The 12,500-nt window shown below is 43.7% G+C and overlaps 1 protein-coding gene across 1 annotated transcript in view; it reads left to right on the forward strand.

Annotated features, from left to right (window-relative positions):
- numbl (NUMB like endocytic adaptor protein) overlaps positions 1-11,542 on the forward strand; it is a 15,842-nt gene extending 4,300 nt beyond the window's left edge. The window contains 7 exon segments of the mRNA XM_029446431.1: positions 1,208-1,348; positions 2,908-2,961; positions 2,963-3,107; positions 3,237-3,457; positions 3,459-3,507; positions 6,391-6,576; positions 8,008-11,542. Of these exon segments, the coding sequence (XP_029302291.1) occupies positions 1,208-1,348; positions 2,908-2,961; positions 2,963-3,107; positions 3,237-3,457; positions 3,459-3,507; positions 6,391-6,576; positions 8,008-9,131 (1,920 nt within the window). The 3' untranslated portion in view covers positions 9,132-11,542.
- Positions 11,543-12,500: the final 958 nt, after the last annotated feature.

A 12,500-nucleotide genomic window follows, 5' to 3' on the forward strand; every position in this document is an offset into this window, starting at 1 on the left:
TATTTGGAGTCCCACTCACACCTCTCTGGTGCTGCCACACTAACCAGGTCACTGAATTGTTATTACAGGTTAAAAGAGATTCTTATTCTTATTGCTCTGCAGTGCTGTGACTTCTTTCAGGTGCAGACTTGTTTAGATCATGTTTATGTGGAAGAATGAATGAATGAATGAATGAATGAATGAATGAATGAATGAATGAATGAATGGGACTTTACTTACAACAACACAGAAGCACAATTTATTTATTCAAACATTTCCCACTTGAAGCACGTTAAACGTTACAGCCCAGAGATCTCGTGAGCACCAAGCGACAGACTCGCTGTGAGGTTTGACACAAACCCTCAGTCCTTTCTTTCTTCATCGCCTCTTCATCACCTTTTATCATCAGCTCAGCCTTCATCTATGAATAACGTCTAATAACGCCCACGCAACCATTATTCACACGCTTTCCCACCAGCAGTGAATGCATCCATAGAAAGAAACTGTGAAGGCAAGGCAGTACAAGTACCTCAACATTGTACTCGAGTACTCAGTTACTGTCCTCCGCTGCGAGTAACAGAGAAACTAACTGTAACAAAACACATCGCTCGGTACCAGCGTCCCCCTTCATCTCTAATTGTCCCACAATGAATGGACTGTTATTCTTCCTCCTCCCTCTTCCTTTCTCCTCATCCTCCCCTCTCTTTGTTTTCGGGCGACACTGGAGGAGAGCGAGGGAGTGCGTGGATGAGTGTGTGAACCCCTCTTCTCCCTCTCGCCTCTTGTTTTTCTGCTCTTTCTGTGTTTCTGGTGAGTCAAAGAGGTGAGCCGGGGGCCCCTTAATGTACACAGAGAGAGAGAAGGGCCTCTTCTGGTTTCCTCTGTCGTGACTATAAACACTGAGACCGGCTGAATAACCCTTTTAGAGAAGGAAGGGCAAGTGGTGGAGACATCCGCGAGATGAAAAGAGTTCAGTGTCATTAGTCTTCTCTGTCATTGGTGGACGTGTAAATAGGTCGGAGAGCGAGGGATTTGAAGGGTTAGCTGAGGTTGAAGTAGTGGATCAGTCGACACGCTGCACGCTCAGGGCTGAGGCTATATTTCCTGCCTGGCATCAGCTCGCAGGAAGACGAAACCACGTCAGATGTGAACAATTCGATTGTTTTGACTGTTTTGTGTTGAGCTGTGGAATCTCTCTGACTTCTCTTTGTCTCTTTGTCTCCCCCAGGACCTCATTGTGGACCAGACCATAGAGAAGGTTTCATTCTGCGCCCCCGATCGTAATTATGACAAGGCCTTCTCCTACATCTGCCGAGACGGTACCACCAGACGGTGGATGTGCCACTGCTTCATGGCTCTCAAAGACTCGGTGAGGGGACCGTTAAGCTCCCAGCTACACCTCGGGGACTCTCTCTAAACTAGTTACAGAAGTCGCTTTAGCTTCGTCGGAAGAAATCAAACGTGTGCCAGGGGTTTACTCTCCTTATTCTAACGCTAATTGGCATCAGCACTGTTAGAAGTTGAAACCTTTAGGTGTTGAACTACAAATATTTGGTTAGCATAAATAAAAAAACTACAGCTCCCATGAAAACGAGCGTGGCAACTTTAGGGATTATGGGTAATGCTTATAATTATCATTATCTCCCTGTTCCAACACTGTGTTGTTATTTATTTGTTATGTTATTACAGATGGCAATGGAAATCTGAAATAATAAGTGATAAAATTATCAATAAGTCGCCAAACAAAACAGTAAACATGCATTTATGAAGCAAACATCTTAATATCTTCCTTGTTTAAGCTCCTAAAATGTTAAGATGTTAAGTGTTTACCTTTAGGTTTAAAACTAAAACACAATCTGTCACTCGCTGGGAAACTGTGATGGACATTTTTGACGCAAATCAGTTCAACAATCATTACTTTCATCCATATTTCATGTTTAACATTCAGTACAAGCTGCCGTGCATCCGCCCGTCCTGCAGCGCCGGCCTCTCTGTCGTGTTGCCGTGATTTCTAACCTCTAGTGTTTCCGTTTGACTGACCTCGGGATGAGGAGCGTGTAAGTTTATGACAACTGCGATAGAAACAATGTCAAAGTGCGTTGTGCTTTCAATCCCATGATGGTTTCATCAGCTTAGACGATGAGATGGATTATTCATGTGGACGAAAGAGAGCGCAGCACAGACCTGCAGGATTAGGAGAGGGGATTAGACAGAAGCCTGCGGAGTTATCTGTCCATCTCTGTCTGTCTCCATTTCCCCCACACTCTCCATGTCTCTATCTGCTCATCTTAAACTGAGCTGTCTCTCCTATAGCAGTCATGCTGTCTATAAAGAGAACGAGTGACTATAGGGGGGGTAGAGAGGTGGTGGGAAAGTCGCTCTAAATTGCAAAAGGCACGTTGTAATTAGTTGCATTCACTGCCGTGGAGCACAAACTCATGCTGACGTTTGACAGCAGAAGAGATTCGGGGCTGGTAATTGCTCCCTACTCTGATCTTTGGCTCTATTTTATGTGGATGTAGGAACTTGATTTGAAGTTTGACATGAACAACAATCACACTTGATGCATATAAACGTTAAAACAGACAGTGAAGACTGTCGTAAACCCCGATTCTGTTTTTGTTGAAAATCAATCAAGGTGAAGTGTAGATCACAGACTGCAGAAACTAGAGACCATCCTGCGATGGGATCACTCCTGCAGGGTGACCAGGGGCGTAAAGAAGGGGGAAGGCATCTCCAGGAGCACATTTTGCCAGGCTGGTAAAACTGTACCAGGAAATGAGCTTTAAAGACCGTGTTTGTACCAGCCTGTACATGTGTATTTCTGCTGTATTTTAACATGATGGGGATCGACTCACTTCAATTGGCCTTTCGAGGAACTGCTTGGTGTAGATGTATCCTCTAAACTGCTTTTCTTTGCGCCACCAGGGGGAGAGACTGAGCCATGCAGTTGGCTGTGCCTTTGCCGCCTGTCTGGAGAGGAAAGCAGCGCAGGGAGAAGGAGTGCGGCGTGACGGCTTCCTTTGACGCCAGTCGCACCTCATTCGTGCGTGAGGGCTCCTTCCGCTCCAACCCAACCTGCCAGCAGAGCAGCGATAGAGATGACAAGATGCAGGACAAGAAGAAAGGTAAGAGGGCATTTCAAAGTGTGTCCTTCAAGTACTGCTCAAACTGTGGGAAATGTGAGTTGACTCATAGTGGGTCATTGCAAGAAAAGATACTTTTTTTAACAGAAATGCACCTACTCCTTCCTCCAGACCAACCCTCCGCCATCCCAGCCCTCCCACCTGGCTCCGCCTCCCCACCCGAGGGTGAGGAGTACCCCATGGAGCGGCCGGAGCCTGGCGGGCCTCGCGCCATTCCTCGCCGCCACGCGCCCATCGAGCAGCTGGTGCGTCAGGGCTCGTTCCGGGGATTCCCGGCCCTCAGCCAGAAGAACTCTCCCTTCAAGAGGCAGCTGTCGCTCCGCCTCAACGACCTTGCCATCCACACTGCAACGCAAGACCGACTTCCAGGACAAGAACCCTGGTGAGTTGAGAAGTTGAGAAGTTAGCCTCACAAAGGCTGATGACGGGACCAAACCTGCTGTGACCCCTTGCAGAGACATTCATCTGGTAATTAGGTTGCGCCGGCTTACGGCAAACTGCAGTATGTAGAAGATCTGGAGTTAGGGGGAATTATTAGGGAGGAATGGAGGTCAGATAACGGCGAGGTTTATTTATTGTTTTTACTTTTTCACTTTAAACTTAACTTGATTTTATTTCAGCCTGTGAAATGTATAAAAACACGTCAGATTCATCATCTGGACTCTGTAGGGGGGAGAGATGTGCACAGCTTCAGCCCCTCAGCAGCAGAGATGGAACCTGTTCCAGTCGTAATAACTGTTTGATCAAAAGTAGAGAATGTCTTGGAAATCAAGAAGGCCTCGCGACCTCCCTGTGAAGCTTTGGCGACCTCTTGTGGGGGTCGGGACCCCCAGGTTGTGAATCAGGGTCTCATTATGCATCGGTTTTGACTCAAATTTGCACCAACATAGCAAGAAATGTTTTCTTGAATTTGAATTGAAGTTTATTTCAAATGGAAAAGCGGTTGAACAACATGGAGATGATTACGGGATGATGCAGGATCACAGACAGTCTATCAGACTGACACCAGCTGGCAGCAAACTAGAAAAATGTATCTCGTCAGATATCTATAAAAAGCATATTTGTAATACTGTAACTAGAGAGGAAACTAAATAATATGGGAGGTGGATGATATTAACTGGCAGATGCAAAAGGCAAATTTTACGCCAGGACATCGACTAACATTCATTAACAGTTGGTGTTGTTTCTCGAGGTGATTGCTCCACATTTCATTTCCTCTTTGTGTCCAGTTCCCACAGTAACAGATGGGATTTCTTCCTGGCAATGCAAAGAAAAAACCACATGACAGCAAAGATTTCTTTGCAAACTCAAATCCCCAAATTGTTTCCAAGACGAAGACGTCAAGGAACATTACTGCTGCCTCTGCACACAAACAGAACGCTCACATGTGGGATTGTGTCATGTTTGTTTGTAGATTGGAGCGTTATTACATTTTCCATTTGGCGTCACCTTAGCATCACTGACTCCCATCTGACGAGGTCTGATATTAGAGAATGAACCTTCAGCACATGTCAGATGCAATTTCATTTGTGTCTTCATGCAGACAATGTGTAATTCTTCATTTTAATCCTGACGCTTGTTTTCCACTGAATGCAGGCTAAGATATGAAGCAGTTATGTTTAGGGCAAGCGCTGACGGCTGTCTGACTCTGACAGCTCTTTTTTAACTAAGGACGATTAATAATAAGTGACTTACCCCTCACAGGTATACACACGTACATAGACACACCCACTCAGTGTCTCTGATTATAGTCATTAGGAGAGATGAGAGAGTCGACTCCTCTGACTGGAATACTAAAACACAGCATTCAACTCCTACTCATATTCGCTCCTCTCACTTCCCGTCTCTTACTCCCCCATGACAGTAAGTGTATAAATATATATATATATATATATATATATATATATATATATATATATATATATATATATATATTTGATGCAGTTTCAATCCTTATATGCTCTCTCTCTATCACACATACACACACAAACGGATGAACACTGCCTCTCTGCTCCCTCGTGACTCTCTGAACAATGTGTGTATTGATTTGTGCGGTCAATCAGCTGTCCTGGTTATCCTTCAGCAAGCCCTCTGCCAGCCCTTAACCTGCAACTGCACTGAGAGAAACGCACACACAGACATATACACATATAGACAAACATGTGAAGTGCTTGCATTCTGCAGGACATTGACAAGAGCAGGGGAAGAGAAGGATCACAGATTCGGCCTTTGCAGAACAAAGCACAGAGAGATCTTTAAGGGGAGACCTTGCACATGCCCCCAGCGTCCTCTACATCCTCCAATATAGTTCAAGGCCTGTAGCCACACAATGCACAGAGCTAAGAGAACTACACATGTGTTAGAAGAGTGGGCATGTAAATGTTTGGGGTTTGACCCACAATGGGCACATCTGTGATAAACGTGTTAATTTACTTCACTTTACTCCCCATTCCTTTAAACGCTCATTGCTCAGCATGCGCGTGTTATAAAACCGAACCACAACGTCAAAAATGTCATCATCAAACTCCTCTTTGTCAAGTGTTTTGGACCACTGTGCATGTAGAGCATAGATGAGCGCAGCAAAAACAGGAAGGATGAGGGAGTAGAGGAAGAAACAAAATTCCTCTGTGTCCAAGGCCTTCATTGTGAAGGGAGGGAGCAGGGGACAGGGGACAGGGAACAGGGAACAGGGAACAGGGAATTAGATATTATATCTATTTATATCTGCGGTCTGTGCAGGAGAGCTTTAAAGATGTAGTTCAAACCAAAGTCAGACAGGAACATGATGCCACCTAATCCCTCGCTGGTCGGATCAGTTACAGTTGCTTTAAAAACATGGATAAGCTAAGCCAAATTCACCTCTGTCTGAGACACAAGGCAATGACATAACGGGCTGAAATACATAGAATATAACGCTACATAAGGAAGTTCACACAGTTCAGCTTGTAAATATCAAGTGTGGACCTTTTTCAGTTTGAGGTCTGGATTAGCTCAGTTCCATGTTTGTCTTGAACATCCTGCATTTGTTATGCTTTTTAGGTCAATAGCAGCCAATCGTCATCCGCTCCACTTTCTATACTTTGATGCTTACTTACACAAATGAATAAATATTTCTTCTCTCTCTTTTCGTTTGTTTGTCCCCTTTTCTCAATCCTCTTCGTCTCCCATTCCACCTCTTCTTTTCCTTCTTTTCCTTATCTCCATTGTCTCTCTCTCTCTCTCTCTTCCCACCTCGCCTCCCCTCTGTGTGTCCCTTTCTTGCTAGTACCAGAGATGGATATTGAGTTGCAAAGTGATGAAGAATGTACTATCAACGACCTGTGTAGCCAGATCAACAACTCCTTCACCAATCCATCGGACGAGCTCTTCTGCAACCCCTCTATGTCTGCAAATGGCCCTCCGAGCTGCACTGTGCCCCCTGCCCTGCCTCCACCACCTGGACCAATGCAGGGTAAGAAAGAAAGTTTTTAAAATAGTGCACACTCTGGGGTGAATTCACAAAGTATGGATTGTGGCTGACGATAGCACCATAAATTGTTAATTATGTACCCGCTATCTGACCAGTCTCAAGGTCCGATTCACAAAAGATATTGCCCATAAGGTGTAATTATCCATGTGGCAAAGTAACGTTATAAATGCGCTTGAGGCCACTACATCGTGAAGGCTAAGACTCAGCCTGAGCCAGAGGTCTTGTCCTGAGATAATAAAAGAGTTTGATTTGACCCCTCTTATGTATGTGTTTCAGTTTCCACCAAATCTCTGAAGACGCTAATCATTTCACTGTAACTGTGTGTGGGGCTATTTACATTGATTTGGGTGAATTGGACTGTTTTTGAAATGAGGCTCATTTGCATAGAAAGGGGACAATTTTGCACAAGAATGTCTGTATATTACCTCATTTAAATATGTGCAAATTGCACAGGAGCAACAAGACACGGTTTGCTTGGCAGCACAGTTAGAATTGTATTGCACCTTTAGCAGGTAATAATAATAATAATAATAATAATAATAATAATAAATTTTATTTGGAGGCGCCTTTCAAGACACCCAAGGACACCTTACAAAATACAGGAGATAAAAACAGCAAAAACAATGAGAGGGAGAACAGACAAACAAAACCAAGTGCAATCCATATGAACATTTTGATGATCCCCATGGTGGTGTAGAGGGCTCAGAAACAGTATGATCCAGCAGTTTTATAGTCCAGGTCGAGGAGGCTACGAAACCAGCCGGGCAGAGGGGTCGAGTGTGTTAGCTGTATCCACAGACTGCAGACTACACCCAGGCGGGGAGACCCGGGCCCAGGTCAACCGGTTAGACGGTGGGCAGGGACACAGTGACGGGGCAGCCTCCGTGTTAGCGATACACCACAGGATCAATGTTGAGCCACAGAGAACAGGCAGGATAGTCAGCAAGACAGCCTCGGTCAGGCGTGTGTAGCAAGGCACGCAAGATCGGAGTATCCAGCCGCAGAGAGCACAGAAGACACCTGTCAGTCCCGCACAGGTGAGCCCCTTACCGGCGAGGTTCCAGGCTACCAGGTGTCGGCATCGAAATGACGACGACTGCCGTAATTCACTCTGATGTTTTTACAAAACAAACGAGCAGCATGTAGATTTACTTCAGCAGCAGACAACACAAGTTACAACACAGAAAAAACAAACAAAACAAACAGAACAAACAAACAGAACACGGTGGAGGCGCAGCAGGAACTTGCCAGCGGTCCCTCCACCGTGCATGGATAGGCCTAAGAAGATGCTTTGTGTCTTATTTGCACAGGTTCAGTGAAGCACCATCATTTTGTGAATTTGCCCCTCTGAACTGAACTCAGTGGCGTGGAAATAATTACACTTATTCTAAAACTTTAACTGTATCCCTCTAGGCAACTCTTCCTGGGTGCAGCCGGAGGCTCCACGACACTCTCCTCCTCCGGTTTCGGTGGCGATGCAGATGCATATGCAGAGTGGACACAGGCGCACGCCCTCCGAGGCTGAGAGATGGCTGGAGGAGGTCTCCAAGGCTGTCAAGGCTCAACAGTCCCCAGGCCCCACCATTCCCATCATCCCTGGACCACCCTCCATGTCTAGCCAGGCAGTCATATCAGCTGCCCCAGTGTCCGCTGTCCCTATGTCCCTTGGCACCCTGTCCAAACCTCTGCTCTCAGGCCCCTCTGGTCTTTTAGTTCAGGCACCGATGCCCCTCCCAGCCATGTCAATATCATCAGTTCCTCTAATACCAGGCCCGCCGGTGTCCGGCCCCCCTATGTCTCTACCTTCCATGTCCATTCCCACGATGTCCGGTCCGAGCATGTCTGGGGCCTCCATGATCCAGCCTTCCCTCTCCGGGCTCCCAGGCTCACTTCCATGCTCTATGCAACCTTTCCCCTTGGCTTTTGATACTCCTGTGGGAATGTTTGCCAGCCAGTCTGTCCAACCGGCGTTTGTGCCCATGCAGACCTACATGCCAGGCCTGGCCAGCAGTATGACATATCCCAATGCCAGCGTGCCTGTGGTAGGCATCACACCATCGCAAATGGTGGCTAACGTCTTCTGCACCGCTACAGGCTCATCTGGTACAGGTGTACCCATGTGCTCGGCCGTAGGAGGACCCAAAGTGGGGGCCCTTGGAACAGCCGGGCAGCACCATTCTTACCAAGGAATAACTAGTGCAGTCGGGCACCCTGGAGGGTTTTCCACACCACCATTCTCTCCCACTCCGCCATTATCATCAGCCATTAATGGCCTCCAATCGCACAGCCCCGCCACAATGGCCCTCCAGAATGGGACGTCCAATAGTGGCGGTAATTGTGGGAGCAGCTGGCCGCCAGAGGGCAGTCAGCTCACAGCTCCGGCAGCCAGAGATTCCCAAGACGATGATCGTTTCGAGGCCAAGTGGGCGGCACTGGAGGCCAAACCAGCGCCTCAGCAACCTGGGAATAAGCCCCCGGCTGCAGCAGCCAACCCGTTTTCCAACAATCTTCAAAAGACTTTTGAGATTGAGCTTTAAGCCAGAGTCGGCCTCCCAAAGCTGTAGCTCTGGCCCTGGAGTTAAAGCCTGAGAAAAGGCAGGCCTAAAACGGGATGCAGGTCCTTAAAGTTAGCCTAGCATCTGACCTGCAGCAGCCTAGCAACTTGCTCAAAGCTTTCATAGGAGTCAATGTTATAATGATCTTAATTGCTTTCTTTGCACTCCCATGAGAGCTTCGGAGGAAGTTGGCAGGTTGCTGGGCTGCCATTGGAGGATCAGATCTCTAGCTCACAAGACTTGATGGACTGAATCCTCCCACTCCACCCGCTAACCACCTCCCTGCTTTCATTTCTCCACTCTGACTTTACTTTACTTATTGCAAGGACAGGACATTAATGGGGGGGGGCAGAGCTCAGTGGTTTCTTTCTTTAAAAGTGGGACTCCACTCAGATGCATTCCAAACCCATGAGATGTTTTCTTTTTTTCTGGTGGAGAATTCAGCGGATATGGCTTCATGAAAAGACCTGCGGAGAAGCGATTCGTTGACCGACGATCAGACTGATGCTGATCTTACCCAAGCACAGCAAAAGTTTGGATACCTGAAAGGACTAGCCAATGATGTAAGACCCGACCGTACCAACCCAAAAGGACTTACTGACTAATAGTAGAGATTTATGGCCAAATTATTTTATTTATTGTACTTTTTATTTTTAACAAGTTATATATACTTAAAAATCGAATTTTTAAAGCAGTGTTTCTGGAGCGCATTGTTTTTCATCCCCTATATTTATTTTTGTCGAGCCGTAAAGAGGAGGGAAACTACAGCTAACATGTATGATTGTTGAGGGAAACTGAAATGTAACAGGAACCAAATAGGCAGCAGTGCGATGTGTGAGACAGTAAGTGTATATAGCGGCATGTTTCTTCCACCTGTTCGCTCCACTGCTGGAGAGGCCAGTTGAGTCAATATGGCTTCACTTTGAAAGCCTAACCCTCAATGGTTGCTGGGACATGAAAATCACTTCAGGATATCACGCACACAGACACTCTGGACAATACAGCACAACAGACCTTTGGACTCCATCTTCTCCACACAAACCCAAGGAACTTTAACAACTCAGTGGAAACACTAAACAACACTGTGCACTACATTACAACATTCATAATCCTTTTTATGTGTTGAAACACAGGGTATAGTCCCATCACGTACGATTGTGTATCCACCTCTACTGCACTACTGTATCAGCTGCAGGAGTATCGCACTCATTACAGATTTTGGGATCGATTATTAGAGATAAGAAGAGAAGAGGAACATGTTGATCGTGGCAAATGAAAGAACAGAGAGAAATCAAATGTATATTTTAGAAGAAGAATAGATTGCTAGAGGAACGAAGGATAACCTGTATGTGAGAGACTGGAGGTGGGAATGGAGTCTTTTCTTTTTTTATGAGATCGAGGAAGTCTGAAGAAAAGAAAATGGGATAAGATATGAAAAAACGAGCTAAGAGTGAGACGCAGAGTGTGTGAAAATATTCAGAACAAAGACACATTCAACACGTAGCCCACAACCTCGAGCACTGTCGGCTTTTTTTCTGTCTTTTTGCCTCAAGGCCAAACCGCATCCATCCCGGCATCATGTTCCTCCGCTCCTAAAACCTCACAAACAACACTGTTGATCATCTTTAAAAAAAAAAAAAGATGTTGCTTATTATGTAATTGCAGTCTCATTAGAACCTTTATAGTCCAAACCTCAATGATGTCAACAAAACTTTCTGTGTTTTAACTTGCAGTTTGCAGTTTGAGTCATAAAATATTTATAGAAGCGAGCAGGCGGTTTCTGTACGTTATATAAAAACAATCTGTCCAGAGATGTTTCTGTTATGGTCCTTGGGAATTGAATTGTATGGATATGGACTGCCACTTATTAGGTTTCCTGCTCATTAACTCCCTGCAGTTTAATTAGCCTATAAGGTCTCTTCCTGTGGCAGCGATTCTGTCTTCTCAGAGAATGTAAATTAATGTGCCACTGGCCTAATTTATACCATTTTGTGTCTGCCCGGGGTTTTTGTCCTTTGTTTTCGGATTAATCAATATTTCTTCCCCACCAAAAACAAATCCAAATTGCTCTCTGTACCCTCCTCTACACAAGACCAGACTGGTTCACGCATAAAATCAATGCTTTTATTTAATTGAATATATATTTTAGCCCTCGACTCTTGTTTGCACGCCCTCCAAATTATAAATGTAGGTTAATTGTGTTCCGCGTTAAAGCAAACTAAATGACCTCATAAACTTGATTGTAAAACCATAGTTTAGTGATGGTAACAAAGCAAACCAGTGGAATTTATTTTTAATCTTTATTTACAGAATTTTTGTATTTAAACCTACATATTTGTATTGTAATTACATTGTACAAAAGATAAATAAAGTAATATAATATTACTCCTGTTCATGTTTTGTAGGTGGTGGCTTTTTAGTGATTCCTAAACTGTATTTCTTCCTTTTCTTTTCTTTATCTCTCTATCCTTTACTTTTATTTTATGTATCTCTCTATCCTTTACTTTTATTTTATGTATCTCTCTATCCTTTACCTTTATTTTATGTATCTCTCTATCCTTTACTTTTATTTTATTTATCTCTCTATCCTTTACTTTTATTTTATGTATCTCTCTATCCTTTACCTTTATCGTATTTATCTCTCTATCCTTTACCTTTATCGTATTTATCTCTCTATCCTTTACTTTTATTTTATGTATCTCTCTATCCTTTACCTTTATTTTATGTATCTCTCTATCCTTTACTTTTATTTTATGTATCTCTCTATCCTTTACTTTATTTTATGTATCTCTCTATCCTTTACCTTTATTTTATGTATCTCTCTATCCTTTACTTTTATTTTATTTATCTCTCTATCCTTTACTTTTATTTTATGTATCTCTCTATCCTTTACCTTTATCGTATTTATCTCTCTATCCTTTACCTTTATTTTATTTATCTCTCTATCCTTTACTTTTATTTTATGTATCTCTCTATCCTTTACCTTTATTGTATTTATCTCTCTATCCTTTACCTTTATTTTATTTATCTCTCTATCCTTTACCTTTATTTTATTTATCTCTCTATCCTTTACCTTTATTGTATTTATCTCTCTATCCTTTACCTTTATTGTATTTATCTTTCTATCCTTTACCTTTATTGTATTTATCTTTCTATCCTTTACCTTTATTGTATTTATCTCTCTATCCTTTACCTTTATTGTATTTATCTCTCTATCCTTTACCTTTATTATATTTATCTCTCTATTCTTTACCTTTATTATATTTATCTCTCTATTCTTTACCTTTATTATATTTATCTCTCTATTCTTTACCTTTATTTTATTTATCTCATTTATTTATTTAACATCAC

This window comes from Cottoperca gobio, chromosome 13 (genome assembly GCF_900634415.1).
Source record: "Cottoperca gobio chromosome 13, fCotGob3.1, whole genome shotgun sequence".
NCBI lineage: Eukaryota > Metazoa > Chordata > Actinopteri > Perciformes > Bovichtidae > Cottoperca > Cottoperca gobio.